The 20,982-nt window shown below is 38.9% G+C and overlaps 4 protein-coding genes across 5 annotated transcripts; 1 reads left to right on the top strand and 3 right to left on the bottom strand.

Annotated features, from left to right (window-relative positions):
* Nucleotides 1-1,770: 1,770 nt before the first annotated feature.
* On the bottom strand, nt 1,771-4,384 carry LOC122410744 (uncharacterized). Its single transcript, XM_043419145.1, has 2 exons — nt 3,149-4,384; nt 1,771-2,930 (listed from the first exon to the last, which is right to left on the bottom strand). The coding sequence occupies exons 1-2, from the start codon at nt 3,395-3,397 to the stop codon at nt 2,793-2,795; spliced, it is 387 nt and encodes a 128-aa protein (XP_043275080.1). The 5' UTR covers nt 3,398-4,384; the 3' UTR covers nt 1,771-2,792.
* Nucleotides 4,385-9,901: 5,517 nt separating this feature from the next.
* Sin1 (SAPK-interacting protein 1) lies at nt 9,902-12,779 on the top strand. The gene is made up of 7 exons (XM_043419094.1): nt 9,902-10,366; nt 10,576-10,713; nt 10,801-11,078; nt 11,183-11,352; nt 11,437-11,730; nt 11,914-12,161; nt 12,412-12,779. Exons 1-7 carry the CDS (start codon nt 10,294-10,296, stop codon nt 12,612-12,614), a joined length of 1,404 nt encoding a protein of 467 aa, XP_043275029.1. The 5' UTR covers nt 9,902-10,293; the 3' UTR covers nt 12,615-12,779.
* On the bottom strand, nt 11,212-14,394 carry LOC122410738 (uncharacterized). Of its 2 annotated transcripts, XM_043419138.1 has the most exons (3): nt 13,953-14,394; nt 13,220-13,417; nt 11,212-11,347 (listed from the first exon to the last, which is right to left on the bottom strand). In XM_043419138.1, exons 1-3 carry the CDS (start codon nt 14,053-14,055, stop codon nt 11,307-11,309), a joined length of 342 nt encoding a protein of 113 aa, XP_043275073.1. In that variant the 5' UTR covers nt 14,056-14,394; the 3' UTR covers nt 11,212-11,306. The 2 variants fall into 2 exon arrangements, with proteins under 2 accessions (XP_043275073.1, XP_043275072.1); XM_043419137.1 differs by lacking the exon at nt 11,212-11,347 and having other exon boundaries at nt 12,918-13,417.
* An 889-nt stretch (nt 14,395-15,283) lies between these two features.
* Nucleotides 15,284-20,028, bottom strand: Dp (transcription factor Dp). Its single transcript, XM_043419093.1, has 10 exons — nt 19,647-20,028; nt 18,961-19,079; nt 18,804-18,870; nt 18,369-18,466; nt 18,122-18,288; nt 17,847-18,009; nt 17,390-17,751; nt 17,229-17,311; nt 17,040-17,123; nt 15,284-16,905 (listed from the first exon to the last, which is right to left on the bottom strand). Exons 1-10 carry the CDS (start codon nt 19,693-19,695, stop codon nt 16,667-16,669), a joined length of 1,431 nt encoding a protein of 476 aa, XP_043275028.1. The 5' UTR covers nt 19,696-20,028; the 3' UTR covers nt 15,284-16,666.
* Nucleotides 20,029-20,982: the final 954 nt, after the last annotated feature.

Below are 20,982 nucleotides of genomic sequence, written 5' to 3'. Positions count from 1 at the left end.
AACGATGGAAGAGGGAGTAAAAAACACATGGCCAGGATAGGCGGATTGTCGGCAGTTGTAGCGGACTTTCCGAGCAATAGAAATCCGCCAAATGATGCTTTCACTCGTCTTGACAATTGCATCGATCTCCGAGTCTCCTCTCTCTCTCTCTCTCTCTCCCTCGCCCTACCTTCATTTTTTATTCCCTCTCCTCGTTCACTTTTTGCCCTATATCTTTGCCCTTCGTGTGACAAGCGTTACAGCTACAATTGTACAACCGACGATGGCGACTTTGGTACTTGTACTCTTATCGCTACTGGCGCTTGTTTCAACTCTCCTCTTTTGCCCCTTCGCTCTCTCTTCCTCATTCTCTATTTTTATTTCTTTTTTCTTCGTGCCATTCTATTCGAAACAGCATTGGAGCTGTATGAGTGTGAATATGTAGTATGGCGAGCACAAAGGCTTGAATTCCGTCGACGATCCTCTCGTTCATTAACAAAAGAACCTGAGAGAGAGCGAGCGAGAGGAGGAGAGAGAGAAAAGAGGAAGAAAGAGGGCGATGTGTTTTCATTGACAAAAGCTCCGCTGCATTCTCTGCGCCCGGTTGTATACACGTATATCTATGTATCCGGTCGACGAACGCGTATGATACACAGAGATGAAGAGCTCAGGGGGTCAAATGGACCCCTCCGAAAAGTGGAGTAAGATGGCACGGAAATTTGTCGTTCCGTTTCGACACGTTCGCTCCCAAGTCGCCGGAACGTGCAAATAGAAGGTTGATCAATTGGGAATATCACTTTTGCGGGATCAAAGTATCGGAAAAGCGATTCACGCAGATCGGTTGAAAGCAGTTTTCTGCTTGGTGGTTCATTTTGCCCGAGGAGTCGCACGGTGAACGTGGAGTGCAGCAACCGCAACAAAATTAAAATTTGTGATCCGCAAAAATCAATGTATCGACGTTCGTACCTTCGGAATGTTTCGCGCACTCCACCCGACGGTCTGCTCCATTCCGTTCTTTTATATTGCAGTAAATGAAAAAAAAGTGCAAGCGTTTGTGTTCCTGAAATATCGCCTCGCGTCGAGCCCTCCCCCAGAGGCCTGTATTTTTCGTCGCTGCTCGGTCCATCGTCCTCGAATTTTTTCTGCTCATGCATCAGACAAGTCCAAGATATGAATCCTCAAAAACTCGAGCTTCCTCTACATTCGTACTTCGAGAAAAATGTGTGTTTTCGATCCGGCTGGTCCATTTTAACCGACTGCCTCGCAGCTATGCTTTTTACTCATTCGACGAACGTATTCCGAGCCCCGGAGGAATATTCTCTTCGGTTACGAGCATCTATCGTTCATTTTTCTCTGGCTTCTCTTCTGCTTCTCCTTCTGGTCTCCTCCCCCGTCGTTTTTCCCTATCTGAGCTCGTGTTGGTCGTCGTCGTCGTCGTCGTCGTCGTCGGGGGCTGTATATACCTCGAGAGCATCGAGGAAGCTTCGTCCCATAAGATTTTAACCACCGAGCAGTATTCTCGGACGTTTCCTCGGAACGCTGCTCCATTATTTATCGAGGCATATGTGCGGACGCGAGAAAACACTTCAGATTTCACTGTCGCTTTGTATCACTCGGTTATCCAGTTCCGTAATTATTTTATGAAGCATTCTCCGTAAGTGGCCTAGAGCCATCATTTTAATGTTTAATTAAACGCTCCGCGGATGCACCTGAGATATTGGCGACGATTTCATCCCCGTCGTACTACTGGAATGATTCATAAAGGAACCGTCATTCAGATTCGATGTTGCGATACGATACTCCGCCATAAAAATTCTATTCCCCGCTGCTCTCCAACGACGATTTACTGCCGAGAAATCCAGACGTTCTATTTCCAAGTTATAAACGTATTGACGATGATAACAGTGCGATAATAATTCCAAGCATCCGATGGAGAATTTCTGCTCCAGCACCACTAACACGGAATCGGTTTTTCATAAATTGCCAGCTCTTCGCACACTCCGTTAACCCCTTCTCCGAGTATCTTCTATTTTTAATGACTGCATCGCGAAATTTTAAACCATTAATAACACAATAAATATCGAATGTGTATCGAACAACGTTCCAACATTGTTCACATGTTACAGAACCGTTTGCCCGGTCCAACAATATTTTGCTTATGTATTTTTCATGTTGCTCCATAACGAATTTCCTCTGCTCCTTGTAATATTGAACGAGAATTCTGTACCCGGTCCCTACAATTATTCATCCAATCGCCGCAAGCGATTCCCACAGTTTCTTCCCTCCGATAATGTATTTACTCTCCTAATGAACACTTTCAGGGTCCATCGAATTGGAACGCATGTTACAGCCTCCGTAACACACGTCGTGAACAGAACTCTGCTTCGTTTTCTTCTTTTCGTGTGTTCATTATTCAAAAAAATGGGCAATTCTACATTCGCGAGATTCTCGTTGACGTTCTCATGACATTTTGCAAAATGTATGCGCCTGTAAAAATCGAATTCACGAGGTAATTGAAGCTCTTAAAGTTTATTGCAAAATTAACTGTTTCATTTTGTCTTCGACGAAGGATTGAGTGAATCGTTCTCTATTTTTATGATCTCTGCCTTTACAACTCAGCCATTGTCGAATCGAATTCCGATTTTTCCCTTTTCTAATCGATCATTAAAGCGATGTGGGCTATTTTCTCGTTATTCAAGTCCATAAATGGAATCAGATTGTACGAAAACTCCTCCAAGTCGTTCATCCGCTGAAGTTGAATCCTGACGACTTGTCTATAGCCGTCATTCCCACGGTCGGCCTCAACGACCCTGTCAACTCGCTATTTTTCGATCTTCTGTTTCGAGGCGATACGTGTGGGCTTTGACTTCGAAGTTTGGTGAGTTGAATATGCAGCGAAATTCCTTTCTCATCTCCATCAGCAGGATGCGATAATTATTGAAAGCGATTGTCTAATGGAATGGTTTAACGGATTGAATAAACAGCAGCTGGAAAATGCATCGAGTCGTGCTGAACTGAACGTCAGCGAACGCTTCGATTCAATGTTAAAAAAGTTGAGAAAAAAAGTGAAAATTTATTCTAAAATGACGGTCTTGGCCTGAGTCAAAAAGTCCCAACGGCAAGAGGGTTGGAGTCATGCGTAAAAAAAATAATGTGAAACGGAGCTTACCGTTCGCCTGAGGACTGTTCTGACAGTCTCGACTTCCTGCGTCGGCCAGCGTGCATAAACGACGAAGCTGAGAACGATAACGAAAGCACCAACGATGATAGTCCACGCGAGTGCGTTTTCGGTTCTCGCGAGTAATTTTTGTGAAGCTCTCATAGAGATAACCTCGTCGCTGGGTATTTCGAGCTGACGAGCTCTCGTCAGAATGTCCTGCAACCGCCTTTTGGCCTGTTCCACATCCGGCACTCCCATTTTTTCGCGTATCAAAGTGTCCTTCGTATTATTTATGCTTCGTCAATAATCCCGCACTCCGTGCCCGCACATCGAAGTGTAGAGAGCGTCAACTTCGTCCGGAGCAACGACAAATGACGCGATTTTAATCGCTGTCCTTTCCCCACCAACTATAAACACTTCGTAGGACATTTGGCGTTCGTTGACCGAGGCAGAAACGATCTCGTGCCAGAATTTTTCATCTTCCCGTTCTGTCCTCTCATGTCTCACGAAGACTCGGCACTGCTACAATGGTATGATCAACTTGTCACGACCGCTCGACCAATTATTCCCGAGCAACTGACCCGAACTCTGCCAACAGATTTTTTACGTTTCACTCCTCGTCCTTCGATCGTTCGTCGACGAAAAAACTAAAAACAGAGAGACAAAAGCAAGTGATGACTATGTGGAGCATCGATTTACTCCTTTGACCCGGTCATGCGAGTCTCGTCGGTCTCCGGCGTTCAAATTTCGTTTTTTCAATTGCCTGTCATTCAAAACAGTGACAAAAGAACATGAAAAAGTTCAGAATAATATGAAGTATCGCTCGTCACTGCAATCCATTGGAACTTTTGAATCGATCAATCACTCGATTATCATCGGAACATTGACAAATTTGCACTATTTTCAATTTGGAGGAGCAAAGATTCAACGCACTTTCCAGTCCACGGTTCAATTTACGAACTTTAATACAATTAACTCAATTCAGAAAAATGCTTCGATGCTAATATTTGTCTAGACCGTTCCGGTATGGCGCGAAAAGTGAATGTCGGTCAACACCCTTAGGCGAGGGTCAACGTTCCTCGATTTACGTTCGCGTTGTTTTCCTCATAATCATAATTGCACGAGTCTCAATCGAGAAATCAGAGTATCCAAAAGCAACTTTTTTTTTTTTTGAGGACAACGAATCACAACGTTAAAAACAACAACAACAACAGTGAATTCCTCTGACGAAAAAGACAAGGCAAATTCTACGTACATGTATCATTCATCGAAAGCCATAAATATCGTTGATTTTTCACGCGGTAAAGTCTCTCACAGAACGCAGTTATATTAATCCTTCGTCTTCCTCCTTTTCGACGCTTTCACCAATGTGTGCTCGTCATGTGTTCTCCAGTCCGTGTGTTCCAGCTTCCTGTTTATCGTTTCGGCTTCACGAGTCCAATCGAGAGCTTCCGATTGCTTTGATCACTCGATTCTCAATCCTGTCACATTCGTCCAAGCATACGTAAGAAAACATTGAAAACGCACGCACACGTACACAAAAGAGTTGAGAAACTCGAGTCCAGGATTCTCGAGTTATTCGTCATCAATGCTGGCTCGTGTGATCGACGCGAGTCTCATTCATAAGCAGCGAACCCTCCTCCGTCCGCTGCGCGATATTTTGTTTTGGGACATTCGTTCGAGCTCCTTCCGAACATTTGAAGAGACTTGGAACCTGGGTCGTATCGGTTCCCGGACGGGCGAGTACTAACCAGCTTCAGCAAGGAATTTATCCCTCTTATATAGCGCATGAGGGAAAAAATGATGGCGCAAGCGCCCCTCGTCCTGGCCGACGGTGAGGGCGCGCAAGCGCTTTTCCCAGGACGGCACTCCGGCTCGGCTGCTCCGCTACACCCAACTCTGCATATTTATATCGACGGATTCGTATCGCTGGGACCAAAATAAACGAACGAAATACGACGAGTCCGTTCGAACTGCGGTGCTGAAAGCGGAGAAAAATTCGTCATCTTTTTTGTCGACAATCCCGCTCGAGAGCCAAGAAAATTTACCGTTTAATCTTGCCCTTCTGTCGTTCCTCATCTCCACTTCCACGAGACCTCCGACCAATCGAATGCTCCATTTTTTCTACCCCTTTTGCATCGAACTGTATTCGCATTCGTGCTGGCGCGATTCCTCGCTTACGCGATACTACGTTCTCGGTGCCTTCGTATGCAGGAGCAGCCTTCCCGTGTATACGACTTGTCACTAAGCCACGTAATATCCAACACACCCCTGCCTCCAGCGTTACCCTCTTTCTCTCCGCTGTGACTTACCGCCCCCTCGAAATATACGTTCACGAGAATCCAGCGACGAACTTCCGGCAATCCGTATCTCGGGGCTCACCGATTCCTATTTAAATGTGAAAAAAACGTTGGGCTATGCTATTAGTGCAGTTTGTGCGACGACAAACGAACTACGAGCAAATATTCTTGCCGGAAAATCCCATTTTCCCCGCGAAACTTTCGTTTCGCACAGTTTTAATGATCGCGAATACTCACCGAATGAGACTTTATCACGAACCATTATTTTCGGCATCGAAAAACGAAGAAAACGGTGCACAATCACAGCTCATTACCACGAGCTAGGACCGTTTCGTACTGATGAAAAAAAAAAAGACCGAACTCGTCTTCGACCAAGTTTTGAAGTTGCCAAAATGGATCGCAGGATCGAAATCGATGGAGCTGTTCTGAAAACAAAAAAGTTTGTTAACTAAAAATTGAATCATCAACAAATTTCATTTTGTTGCCACGATTCGCTGATGCAATCGAAATTTCTCGAATTATTTTTTTGGCCGTGTAGCAAAATATCTACGATCGATCGAAAAATTGGAAAGAACGCTCGGAATGAGTACGCGATTCCGGGTCATGCGAGTTCGCAAGGTTTCTTCCCCCGGCTCATTTCGACTCTGACAGCTCTGACTGCATATGCAGTTTTTTCTCAACTTCGCCCGCATCCCCCCACCAATCGGTCATTTTGACCGAAGCTGAATTAGCATACACGCTTTTTGACCTCGAAGAATTGCGCCAGTGGGCGTACCGTCCGCTTAGTAAGAAGTTGTTTCCTCGTTTTACCAAGAAAAATGTCGGTAAATACCAGCTCTTGGAGAATTATGAGCCTGCTAATTTCCCGGAGTCATAAAGACCCTGGTAATAACGAGCGAAGCTTCAAAACCTCCGTCCAACGATTTTTTTAACGATCAGAGTGATGAATTCATACCTTCGTCGCTTGGGCACATTTGACTCAACGCTCCGAAGAGACGTTACGACGAAAAAACCCGCAGTCGCAGCATTGTAGGAAAATAAATTGAGAAAATAAAGCGAAGCACCTTCAAAATCACGATATCCAACTTTCCGTTCGACGAATCACTCGATTAACAAGGTTATGGAAGAATCGAGTGTGCATCGGATGAAACGACCGAAGCGGAAAGTGCTGTAAACACGTTTTTGTATGGTTATCCAACAAAAAAATGGAGATAAGGAGCAGCCGAAGCTTTTTGATACACAAAACACTTGTTACGATTGACGAGCGAGCGAGCGAGCACTCGATTCGTTTCATCTTTCTTTGCCGTGCCTCATCTCCATGTTTTTCCCACTCACTCGAACCACCTCCAAACCGTATGGATCTCTCTAACCCCCGGTATGGAAAACCTGTTGCTGGAAAGCTTTCACCAACCAACCATCCAAGTAATCAAGTCTCACATTTCAGACACTCGAGGCTTTTGAGCTATCTCTGACATATACATGTTTTCTAGCGGGTTCTTCAGATATTTTTTCTCCCGCGTATTCATCGGAGACGAGAAGCGGCGGCAAAGCGCGCCTAGAACGACAGCGAAAGAATTCGCACTCTAGCGGCAGACTGCGCAATGTCCACAATTAATATTCTCTGTGTCTGTGAAAGAGCCAAAGGATTTCCGACAGGTCGAGTGGCAAAATGCGATGTCATTTCACGTGAAACATTTATTTCATCGGATTCAGAATCGTACGAACGATTTATTTTCGGAACTTAATCTATGCAAAGAGGGTCAAAAATAACGGTAATCTTCCCTTTGGCATAAAACTTTTTTCGTGCTCGTTTTTTCAAAACGAAGAGATGAAAAACTCCCTGCGGAAGAGATCAGAGTTTCAGGAAGCTCTAAAAATGCTTTTCGACGAGCCTTTTGAAAAAAATAACGTTTATTCGAGTGTGCCAAAAGTGAAGCATCAGCTGCTCTTTACAATCTTCGTCATTGCGATAACGAGGTCGTTAATTAAACCCTCAAGTGTCAAATATTCGCGATCGAGATTGTGAGAATGATGGAAATGAAAGAAATACTTGGTCTAAGAACAAAGGCCTGTAAACCATCATTTGTGCGGCTCGTGCAAAATCGAAGTCGGAACGCTCGTCGCGTTCGCGCGATGCCATTTTTCCGAAGCGCCTCGCATTGAAGTTTTTTCTAATTAAACCAGGAGGAACAATGGCCTTGACGAAGTAATCGCGAAGTCGGGAATCTCAATCTATTCAAACAGCCATCGGATATCGAAAAGAGTTGGAAAAAAATATTGGAAAAATTGAATAAATGTAACACAAAAAAACGAAAGGAAACGAAAATAAAATAATAAAAATTAGTAGTCGTTTCGAACTCATCTTCCGACTGTATCACCATGTATGACATTCGGGCGGTTTTTCTGTTACTAAAACAAACAAAAAATAGCGAAAAATATATCTCCATTGCGGGAGTCGCAGGCACGCAACGACCCCTGGGTCATCAAGACCCATTGTGCTCACCTACGGTTGAGAAATATGAGAGTTTCCGCAATATGGAAGTTATTTTGCAGCAAAGCGATCCAATTATACTAGCACGTCTGTCCTCTACGTAAAGAGATATACGAGTATAATATACGAGAACAAAAGAGCCCAAAAATAAGGGAGGGCTGGAACAACAAAAAGACTGAACGACATTCCATTATCGCTCTCACGATTCTTTTTCGTCCCTACGCGACCACCCACGACGACAGTGCGAGATCCGTGTAAGCGCAAGGGAGCCTAAGGTTTCATCAAAACACACTGGAAGAACGAAAAACCTCAGTGACAGCTGGCAAGTATGCGAGATACAACGAAAAAAACTCACCGGGTGCGTGTGAGGTTACTAATGGCACGTATGCTTGTAACAACAGGATAAGGGTTTAGGGGTAACGACGCCGAATTTTTTCCATAAATCTGATATACGTGAACGAGACAATTTCAACGACTTCGGAAACCATTTAGAACGACGTTTTGCCCGTAAATGATAATCAAAAAAAATGATAAAGTACGAAAATGACATAGCCTCTCAAAACGTTGATAATAATCGACAACAAATTTTAATGTACGAGCAGGTCAACGTCGTGGTGCCGGGACTGCCGAAAGTTTTGTCTGTCAAATATCGAAAATCTATTTCGAGATAATATGCAATTCTATTTAAGAATCTCCGAGACCAGTTATTGAAGAAAAATTCCGTAATTAGAATGGAAACGATCGCTCTCGGAATAACCTCATTCGTCGTTTATTGCTCGTAATTTGAAACGTTACTTTCAGGCGAACGAGAAAAAAGTATTTAAAAATTGGAATATTTGATAGGATTAGTGTGGCATTTATAAAAGTTGGAAGAATTCGTGGAACGCGAATATATTTAAAAAAGTGAAGTTTTTCTCAAAGTCTACTATTTTTTGGTTCACGTATAATATATTTGTGTCGCATCGAGAATACTGAACGCAGAAAGGCAATCGTAACAGAATTCTTTTATTTTTCTTTTTTAAGTAAATTTACCTTGGCGTTATTGTCGCAGTTGCGTCATTGGTCGCCGCGAGGCAGAAAACTTTGTATCATACGATCGCCTCGGGAGCGCAAGATGCAACTGAAGGAAACAATTTATTTTTCAATTTCATCGTAACAAAAAACGCGAAACTACACAACAGAGAGAACACGAGCGTCTTGGTCCAATACCAGCTTTTATGAATACATGTATACATGTATACACCTCGGTGTTACACCTCAGGCCACTGTTGTTTACTGGCGCCACTGTGCGGTACGCATTACGCGAGTTTCGACGCGCTAGAGGATACATGAGCTACTTGTATACATACACGAAAGTGTACACAAAAAAAAACAACAATCGCTGAAACTTTCCAGAAACGAGAAAGAACAAAGAAAGAGAACACAACGAACGAGAACGAGAGAACAATGACGAGAGGAGAACAAAAAATGTTCACCACTCATGCATTGTCACAACCTTGGTCGTTATCAATTCTTGCTTTTTTCCATGCTCGCTACGCGCTCTACACGAGATTTTTTCTCTTGTTTTTTTAGACACTCGTCTTTGATTGCCACATAAACTCATTGTTTCGGATCGTTATCGCTTTCTATTTGTCCGCTATTGTTCATTCTTCGTAATTGCGATGCTATCATCTTTTTCTATTTTTTCGTTCTTTTTTTTTCTCGCAGAGAATCACTTTTTTTCACTTCTCGCAATCGGTATGAAGATAAGATGTATGATTTTTTTTAATGCAAAAAAGTCAATTCTTTCACGATAATAAATATGATAGACGATAAAACATCAATGTCAATCGAAAGTTTTTGACAACTGAAGGTAGAGAAGTGGAATTTCGAAAAATATGATTTTAAACAACTTTTGAATAACACGTGCAGCACCCACGTAGTGCCACTCCTGTGGCCATTTGTTTGAATTGTCAACAACAGCTGATTCTTCAGTAGCGAACTCTCACGACGGTGCTCTCTACCGTTACTGTTTTTTTATCCAGTTGCAAAGTCGCGTTTCGAGTTTGAAATTGTATTTTAACTCGCGGATAATTAAATCTTGGTTAAAATTTTTTGGATTAATACTCGTGCCATGAAGTGTATACGAAAAGAAAAGCAAAAAAATTTGAAATATATAAAACAGAGATATGTACGATTGTTATCGTGCTAGCAGGGTAGAAAAATTACGCATGTACCGTCGATGGCAGTTAACCTCAAATTTCCAAGGCGTTCGCCACACGATGAGGAACAATCTTCGATGAAATAATTTATTTATTTATATTATTAGTATTATTAAAATTGGTGTTAATTAGACCGAATTAATTTAACGGTTCTATCAAACAATGGCTCTTTACGATAACCGACATTGGTTGCTCTCCCATATCAGGGACAGTTTCATTTCCACTGATGACACAGGTTTGTAATTTTGTGAAAAAACAAAAAAAACATCGATAAATAATGTTTAGGTACAAGCCAAAAATATATTGCTGTGCTCGAAATAATTGTTTAAACGATTTTGGAGCAGGAGTGCTTTTTTGGAATTTTTCCTTAATTACAATGAATTCTCCAAAATTTTGTAAATTAATTCGTTTAAACCTGACGTGAGAATTTTTTTTAAATTTAAGGGATGTGCGAAATAGTAATGCTGGGCGAAGATATTCCAAAGCAGCTGAAATCGAATGGGCTGAAATGTTATCCAGGGATGGAGGAAAGTGACGACGAAGATTTGGATGCAATGGCAGAGTCGTACGACATTCAAATGGGTAATGGCATGCAAAAATATTCAGAACAATTCACATTGATTGTTGTTTCCATAATTTCCTTTTATTTTGTGGTTTTCTTCATGACAGACATGGAATTTGGTCTCCGAGCACGTTCTAACACGGCTCAAAGGTTAGAAAAGATGGACTTGGAGAGGAAAAAAGCAGCTAAGGTCAAACATATCAAGTGGGATCAGAATCCAGAGAATATATCACTGGAAGAACAATCGGAGCTGTTTAAACGGAAGGATTTCAGGAAAAAAGATTCTAAACCTCTCAAAAGGCATTCTCTTTTATCCGAACAATTGGAAAAATCCCCTCTTTTGCCTCGTAATACATTTATGGAGTACGCAAGATTTGATGGCAATGTACGCACTATCCCATCACTTTTGAACTCAAATTGAATTGAGTTTAGTTCAATCCGTAATAATTATTAAAAATTGATAATGATATATTTTTACATATATTTTAGGCCCAAATTGGAGTTCCTGTGCGAAAATACCGAATTTTTATGTGCATGTTGCCAAAAGAAGAAAGATCGTATCCTCTTCAAGTTGTAGTTTTAGCAACGACCAAAGTCCAGGAATTCATTGGTCTCATCTGTCACAAATACGCCAGTGAGCATCCGGATCATCCCCTGAAGTAATTTTTTCAATTTCAACATCTGTTATATATTCATAAGTCCATGTATTATTTCAGTTTCATTAATGTTTTATCAAATTGCAGGGAAGATATTTCGAAATATGGATTGTATTTGACGGAAGACGACGGTGAAGTGGACTGGGACTTTCCATGCTTGGATCCCCGGGAAACGATTGCTAAATTCGAATTCACGACTCTCGGTCTCGTCGAAATGAAAGAAAGTGATCGCGCCAGACACGACACCGTTGGACCCATTGCGAAAATCGACGAAGAACCTACTCCCGACAATGACAAAGAGCAACAGGATATAGCCGAAAATCTTGCGAGAATGGAGGGCCACACCACAGCCATGGAGGCTCCTCTCTATCAATTGTATAGGTTTGTTATACTGTTTTTCAAATTTTCCTTACTCGAATAGAGTTTATAACAGAACAAAGAGGTATGAAAAATTGCGACAGCCACTTTGGAATGACAAATTTTTATTTGCTTCTTTTCACATAATTGTATTATTTCTAATAACCCCAAATCTGTGATTGAATTTTGTTTTTTCGATTTTCACAGGGTATATATAATCAATAAAGTGAGAGCAAAGACTGAAATCCACCTGGGCATATCGGGTGAAAAAATAGAAATAGATCCGGTGATAACGGGTAAAGGAGCTGGTAGATTTTGGAATCGGCAGAGGGCAGTAAGTTATCAAATGGATAATATCGCTTGGTGCGAAATGATAGAAAACAAAGGATCGAAAACGACTTTTACCCTCGTTTATATGGCTCATCCGTCAGCTCCGACACTGGACAGTAACGTGTGTAAGTTTACAATAACATTTTCTCCACACGTCTCATTAAAATTTCAAAAATTCAAAATTGCTTCGTTGGAACGCAAAGAATCGTGAATTTTGGAAATTTCTTTATTTTTCGAAATTTCCAAATGTCAAGTAAGACTATTTCAAAACAAAATCTGTTAAATGTGTTGAGAATGAGTGTAAAAAACGAATTATTGCAACGACGATAACCGCAGTACAAAGAAAATAAAACTGAGAAACATTTTTCTAAACAGCCTCGTCGAGTCACTCGCAAGCTCTACATCAATCAGCATCATTCAAAAATCACGACTTTGAGGCGGATTACGCAACAGCCGATGAGATAGTCCGGAAAATCAATCACATTCTCGAGCTTCGCAGCAGCAATTCGCGTAAAGAATTTCTCGCTCACAGAGAGCGCAAGGCAGCAAGACGAAAGAGTTTTCATCTTCACAGATGACGCGTGACACGTTTTTACCAAATTTTGGCTACTTTCACGTATGAAGAATTTGCAGAATCAATTAAAAAATATTATTGTATCAGCATTATTTAAGTTAATACATCTATACGTGTATATAGATATATATGTTTATGTATAATATAAAACTCGTATTTCATTCGCCAATTTCGTAGTTATTATCTAGCTATATATACACGAATATATAATTAATTAATTTATTTATGCATCTTTGATGTGACGATTTAACTGTAAAATAACTTTTTTTCCAACGTCATGTAGACAAATATTTCGTTCTTTGAATTGACACATCAACAATGTTTCGATTCGCGATATTGTGATATTGTTCATGTCGTTTGATGTTTCTTTCAAGGTTTACGTGTCTTCGTGTATCATTTCTATTATTTTTTTCTCTGATAGAGAGATTCTATTTTCTATTATGTTGGCCAATCTATTGTTCAATGTCTTCGTCTTCTTTATGAGCCCCCCTACTCTGATAGCTCGTCCTCCAAGATCTTGTATTTTTTTAGCAATATCTATGTATGCCGGGCGTCCCAGTACAAACGATCTTTCCTCATCTGTTAGTACATTCAGATTGTAATCAGCACCTTGTTTTTTGATGGTGAAGCTTTTTTTTTGTAGATTCCGTCTTCTTGATTTTCGTTTATGCAGAGTATCTTTCCAACATTGACGCTCTAATTTGAGCCTCTGGATGTACGTTGGAAGATCAAAGCTTTTTCTCTCGCCATTGGTTGTTCTTTGGTTTCCACTATTATCGTCAGTTTCGTCACTTGTGATTTTGTTATCTGCATCACAAATTATTTGTCAATTCAGGAAATTTTTTGCACTTGAAGAAATAAACCTTATTTAATCAACAATTTCTTAATTCTATAGTTTATGAATGTATTAAACGTCAGAAATATCTAATTTAAATGTTGTAAATTAAATTTTCTGATGCAGTGCAACAGCGGGTTGTGATTATTCGTTTGCAAATTATCTATAGCCTACTGATGTAGATTTTTTCAGTAATTTTTCCAGCCAGTTATGTGTTTTCAATGTAGTTAATTAATTTTTACTTGAGATTGTTATTTTTATGGAATCGTCGGTTAACCCATCAAGAAGCTATCGCTATGATTTCTAACCTCCAAAAAATTTCACTGGTTTACACTCATGGTTTTAGCAAAAAGAATTGTTTATTTTTTTTTTATATTGCCAGATGAACATTTCACTTTCGAATTTGAACGATCCTATGAAATATTTTGAATGAATAAGAGTTTATTGCAAATGAGTATGAGAAACTATTGTTATTGCTACCATAACCTCTGTCATAAGATTCACAACCTTGAAATCGACGGTTGACTTGCAAAATCGATGATCTTCGTTTGTAAGTTTTTTTCGTTTGTTCGATGATGCTTCCGTCCGTGATACTATCATGATCACTCATTTTATTTATTATTAGAATAAAACAATCCGATAATTATAGTTTATCACTAAAATCTGTTTACAAACAATCGAAAACTCAACATAATTAGCGCCAATTCAAAAATTGAGCGTTGTTATTCAGTTCTAATATATGCCACGGCGGCCATCCAGCGCTGCTGACTGGCGTGGGTTTTCGCGGCGAACAAAAGAACTGTCAGTTACAGAGTCAGCAGCTGACAAGATTTTATTTACAGCGAGCACACGTAGTACGAAACGATTCATAAATCTAATTTTCACTTAGTATTTTATGAATACAATAAATAAAAAGTGACATCCAATTAAAAATAAAAATGAAACCGACTCCAGTGGCAGACGAAATGTTTCCGGAAGGTGCCGGACCGTACATGGATCTCGAAGAAGTAATTGTTTTCACCAAATCAAAACAATACTGAGCAAATTTGAAATTATACATTTATTTTATTGTTTTCTATTGAAGAGTTAATAACTAACCATTTTTTTTTTAAGGCGGGTGGTTCCAGCAGTTTGTTGATGGATTTAGCAGCCAACGAAAAAGCAGTTCACGCCGATTTTTTTAACGGTTAGGAAATGATGAATCGAATCAGTAATATTGATAACCTAACAAATTCATTTTTCTTTATTTTGCCACTAAATTGCAGATTTCGATGATTTGTACGATGACAACGACTTGGAATAAAATTACTCGAAACTTCGATTAACGTAGAAATTTATGCCAATTTTAAAAGAAACATAAACTGCTCAAAATCATGTTTTGGCTCGGATTGAAAATCGACTTCAAAAAATTCTACCGACTTTTTATTGAATGATTACATTTATTTTTAAGTTCTACATTTTCAAACTAATTGTATTAAATGAATAGTGTGGGTGAAAATAAACCAATGCCCAGACACAAAATATAAAAATTTAAACAAGAAAACGTGTCGACAAAAGTTCTTAACCAGAGTTTGTTTTTATAACAAGTGTGCGATACATCACGTTGTGAACAAAGGAAAACTTAATGCAGAATATTTGAAAACTGCTGCTTTAGAGTTTTAAAACATTTATTTGACGAAAGCACAGCTTTTCTTGACATGAATTTTAGAAATCCAAAAAAATACTTGGTCACTGATTCACTCGTAGACTCATTCTCATATCCTTGAAAGCACTAATTTTGTTGCAACATAATTGAGGAAGTGTGAGCTAATATGGATGAAAAAATAAACCGAACGCTATTAGTATGTATTACAATTTATTTATACGTTCCAGATCGAACCAGTGAATCACATCTGCGTTCGTAATATTGTGTTGTTTCTGCTTTTCACGACAGAATATAATTATCATTATAAACGTGCCATAAGAAAATGAGTAGTAGTTATATTTTTTGTCGTTTTTTCGTTTGTAGTTGTTTTTTTTTTATCGTTTTTTTGTTTTATACATGTACTGTAAGGTAATAATAGTAAGATTATAATTTATAATACATACATACTAGGCGTACAAACCTGTGTGAGACGATGCACGATTAAAATAGCACCGAGTTTCAGTCACTCTACACGTCTGTTGGATAAGTTTCGTTTTCTTTCTTTCTTCGTTTCTGTTTTATTGTATTTTTTTTTCTTTAATTTTTAATTCCTTATTGTTTCATCGCGACGAGCCTTCTGGCCTAACAAGGGCTTTGCTCATTCTTTTAAATTTCTATTCTCGTCGAATCACTCGTAATAAATCGAAGAAAAAATATATAATAATTAATAATAATAATAATAATAATAATAATTCACTCGATATGCCAAGTGCCGGATGGGGCTTAACAGATCATAAAGGCAGAACGGAAATCTTTCGTGTTTATGCGCGATTGTTCGTTTGTTTTTTTTTTAACCCGTTGGCCCCAGTCGATACAATAAATCCACATTCTCGATACTTGTCAGGACATTAGTTGCATTAATCCTCGCCTAATTCTTTCGTAACGTTCTCTACGACTCTTCTCGTATCTAATTTATAAAAATTCTCAACGTCCAATATCGCGCTAAAGCACGATCATCGTGTTTTTTTTCTGCTTCTTTAGTCCTTATCTTCATTTCTTAATTTATTTGCTTTCAACAATGATATCCTGAAACAAAACTCATTTATAAATCGTAACGCGCCATTTTCTTTTTCTTCACTCCCGAACGAACGAATAAATGTAATTTAGATCGTATCGAGAATAGCAAAAGTAGGACAGAAAAAAATATATATGTATATATATATATATATATGTATATGTCATATCTCGGGAATCGTCTAGACACCGGACGACATATCGCGGTGGACACTCGACTTTTCGTTTTTTGCATTTTCTCTCTTTCTCCTATTCGTTTGTAAATTCGTGTCTTGTTGCGTGATTAATTTGGATTTTTGAAAATAGCGAGCGAACCCTGAGTCAAGCTTCTCTCCTTATCTCGTATTCCACTTTTTCTCTCTCTCTCTCTCTCTCTCTCTCTTTCATACGCTTTCTCACTCACTCATTCTCTCTCTCTCTCTCTCCCTCTATGTCTGCCTCTCTCTCATTTCCGTCTTATGCTTCACTCTCTCGCTCTTTTCCCTGTTCATATTTTCTCAAGCCACAGGGTCGATTAATCGTGCTAGTTGACCTCCAGATCGCTATCGCCCTGCTCATCTTGTTCACTCTCCTCCTCCTCATCATCCTCCTCTGAAAAATATTGCGAAGGAGGTGATAGAGGATCCTCTGATAAAGAGGTGCGCGACGACGATGGTGGCCGCGAGTTTGAACCTTCCAACTTTATTCCCAGGTCGTCGATCGATGTGCTTGGTCCAGGAATCGTCGCTGGGATGAATTTTGCCAAATCACCCGACGCCAATTCTGTTCAATTGCAAAAAATTATATTCAACTTTACAATATAAAAAATAACGAGAAAATATCAAGAAGCTGATGTTTAAATTCCGGCTGCTCTTATTCAACATATTTCAAAGCGCGGAACTAATTTGTTGACTCACGTTCGACATATTTCTCCAAAGATTTCGGTACCATAGATTTAGCTTTTTGCAAATCCTCATCGGTACATTCTCCTTTTTCCAGACCTGAAAATTTTCATCAAAAACAGTTGAGCAGTCATTTTGTTTCTTCTATTAAATACTGTACTTTTCGAATTACTTCATTGGACGTTGTTTCGATACCAAACTTACCAAAAGCCAATCCCATTCGTTTAAGAACTTCGATATCGTCATGGATCTCAAACTTGTCGTTAAAGTTAAACAGGTACTCGGTTCTGAAAATAAATGAAATCATAGAATGATAGGTAATTCGAATATTTGATGTTGATCAAGAATCATAATAATTCACATACTTGTCGTTTGAAATGCTGCAGTCTATAACTGTTTTTTTGCTGGTATTGACTATAAGAAAAGGTAGCTGTATGGCAGAGTTCGGTTTTGGCGATCCTCGAAGGCTTTCGTTAAGGCAATTGCGCTCAACCAAATTCTTGAACGAGATGTGTTGGAGTATGAGCTGATGAAGCTGCTGTGTTTTCGCCTTGATTCTTTCGATTTTTTTCATTTTGTCTTTTTCGAGAACCGAGCATTCCTGCAGTGAATTTATCGGCAATCCCAACCACCGAATTTCCTTTTTTTCTTTCGATATTATGTCCATTGCCATTAACACATTGAGAGCATCATAAACTCGTCTTCTAATGTTCTTTTGATCATATTGCTGAAGTTGGAAGCAAAAATAAAAATCTCAGTTATGCATTGTCATTCAATACGATCCTGTTTTATCAATGAATATGTATAAGTAAAATGGCTAACCTGATCGGTCAGGGAATTTATGTGGGAGGGGTCACTAAATTCTGCGACAAGCTCATCCGCTACTTCGTTGTAAGAAGTTGTACCTTTGTTCTTAACTTTTTCACAAACTTTCATGGAAAAGTGTCGCAAACCTTTGCCTACTTTTTCCGTTTTTCTCCGTTTGCTGCAATAGTGTACGTAAAATTTAGTCATTCTATTTTTTTTATATTATTCACATTTCATCTCGTGAAAAAAAATGATTTTGCACTTGTTTTAGTAAATTAATAAATATTTACTCAGGCACAAAATCGCCGCTTTCTGGATCCTGACGTTTCCTAGTACCACTATGATCCAATATCGGACTTATGAAAGTTTTGCCAGAAGAATCTTTGATTATTTGTTGGCTCGCGGCCTGTTGTTGCTGTTGTTGTTGTTGTGAAACAATAGCCTGTTTTATGTTGCTCTGCAGGTGAAATTGAGTTAAAAAATACAGACAAAATATAATTCATTCGATGTCAGAACCTCAGAATTAAATAATCTCACCATTTGAGCAGACGTGAGTTGTATGGTTTTTGTAACCATAGGTTCGCTGGTTTTGACTGCAGACACTTTGGCGTTCTGCAGAGGTATTGTTACAAGCCCTGAACAACAACATTACGATTAAACAATGGAGAAATTCTATGAATATTAGTTTTTTAGCATCATTCTATGAGGTTTATGAATATTTCTTTTTTGTATTCATGAATTTAATTTTTTTGTTCGTCACATGAAAAAATTTTGATAGACTTCATTTTTAAGACAATTTCTTTACTTTTTCTGTTAATAATTGTAACCTTCGTTCACTCATATTCCTAAAGTAATTGACCGAAAAGTTAGTAAAGACTATTTTGAGCATGCATTGAATTTATAAAAAATTTTTTCATTATCTATGAAATTGCTTCAGTGTTGAAAATGCAAGTGAAGAAATCTAAAACTCACTCTGACCAGGAGTCGAGGGATTCTGTAAACTTATAGTTCTGAGGACTTGTTGTCCGGATGATAAAACCTGTACAAAAATTCACAGCACAAAATAAAGGACATTATTGTACAAGGGCTCCAAAAATTTGTTTTGTCGACAGGTGTTATTTGAATTTACCTGGGATTCTTGACCAGGTGTTTTAAAAACTTTGAGACCCGAGGCATTTGTAGTTCCTACAATGTTGCTCAAAGTTTTGTTGGGGGTGCTCTGTACCACCTTGATAACCTGTGGATGCCCTACAAAAATCATTGAAACCATTTTTACATAAACACATTGGAAGCACTTGTATAAAATAGTTGACGAATAAAGAATCAAAGGAATGTCAATGAAGCTAATTTGGGGGTTTTGTGAGTATTGTAACAGTGCAATTTGCTAGTAAAGAAAAACTGGCTCAACGCTGTGCAGAAGTATGGATTTAACGGATGAAAAGATAGTCTGTAACAAAATAAAGAATTTTATGTATGATGGGGAATTTCAAAAATGCATTTTTTCCAAAATCTAAACTAGTTCTTAAGGTTTGAATGGAGTTTTTCAAGGTTTGAAAAAAGTCGAGCACGTTTTTTGTCGTTGAAACGCCACGTATAATTTGGCAGTCACGTACGTTCCAGAATTTCGAAATTTGAGTAGAAGAGCTCGAGAAAAAATGTAAGCATAATACAAAGTAAAGTTCCGGCTAAAATCATGCCGTTTGAAAAGATAATTTAAATTTTTTCGTATAGCGGGAGAAGGAGGATTAGCAGATGAGAAATAGGCCTCTTGCATACACGCTGTCGATTGTTGGCGGTTGAGTTGTCTCGACTTACCGTGAGCGTCGTGTATCAAAAAATTCATTGTTTTATTTTGTTGTGTCATCACTGATTATAATAGTACGTCGTTGGGTGGAAAATTCAATCATATAACGACGTTGTAAAGAGAAAAAAATAAAAAGATCATAGGTGCAGCCGCTCGTCCGGGCTCAACGTATCACCAAAATGGCGACTTTGTTCAGTCACCATTTGCGAATGAAATATCGAATATTAAACGACGTACGAATAATAAAGATAACACTTTACGTAAAAATACAACGACAACACTATCCCGTTGAACTTGCCATATTTTAACAAATATGTTCAGAGTTCCGAATAGGGCAATTGAAAAATTCAGGCTTTTGCGTGCAAATAGAGCAGAGATGAGCTTGGCGGCAGGACAAAGCTAAACAGCTGATTGGTCATTCGGATGCGATCAGTTTTCCTCCAACGTTTGTTGTTCAAATATCCCCAAATTGAATCTGGTAATTATTTCGTAAATCAGGGAATTTCTGCGCTGATAAAACGAAGAAGAAACATTTATAACTAGATGCTCCCATAGGGGATTTTTGCGTTTTCGCTTATATTTTTCGCTCTTTTGACAGAATTCGAATGTAGGATCATCGTTGAAACAACCGTAAAGCTTTCAATCCTCGACTAAAATTTTGCGAAAACTCATCGATTCTGGAGTTGAGAATTATTGCTGACTCATAATTCATAGTCTCCCCAATAAACCACTTTATATAGAAAAATTACGTCAAGATTGAATTTTAATTTTTTTTTTATAATTTTTGAAATACTCGAAGCTTTTTTCTTTACTTTTAGGAGATTTCTCATTAAATAGCAAGATTTTGTGTAGAATCACTATGTTATAATTTGATCCATGATTTCCTTTTGTCTCATCGATCATGCCTCAGTGATCGACGGAGTGTGATAAATGATATGCAGTTTTGTTTTGGAACGTTTTGTAATGCATTGTACTTTTTTTGCAGGTTTCCGTTTGGTTGACCATTCATAAGGATATTTATCCTTATTGTTCATGTCAAACAGATCACACGGATATATTTCAAAATTAGAATCGCATATATACCTATAAGTTCCAGGGGTTCCAGGCAACGATTTTCGCATGCGAGTTTGCACGAGCGTCACCACATTTGAAAGCAACGATTGCCAATGACAAAACAGTTTCGAGAGGATTCTGTAGATATTTTGAAGGATTTTTTTTTTAATTGGCATTTTAAAATCTGTGTAGAAGATATGTAGATAGTAGGTAGGGTTTAAATCACTGTCAATATTGAAACGCTGACTCCCATGAGGTCCTAACGGGCTGCTGCTGAGCGTATCTTCGTTTTTT

This window comes from Venturia canescens, chromosome 5 (assembly GCF_019457755.1).
Source record: "Venturia canescens isolate UGA chromosome 5, ASM1945775v1, whole genome shotgun sequence".
Classification (NCBI taxonomy): Eukaryota; Metazoa; Arthropoda; class Insecta; order Hymenoptera; family Ichneumonidae; genus Venturia; species Venturia canescens.
The sequence above is the reverse complement of the archived record's forward strand: the minus strand, read 5'-3'. Positions and strand labels throughout refer to the sequence as shown.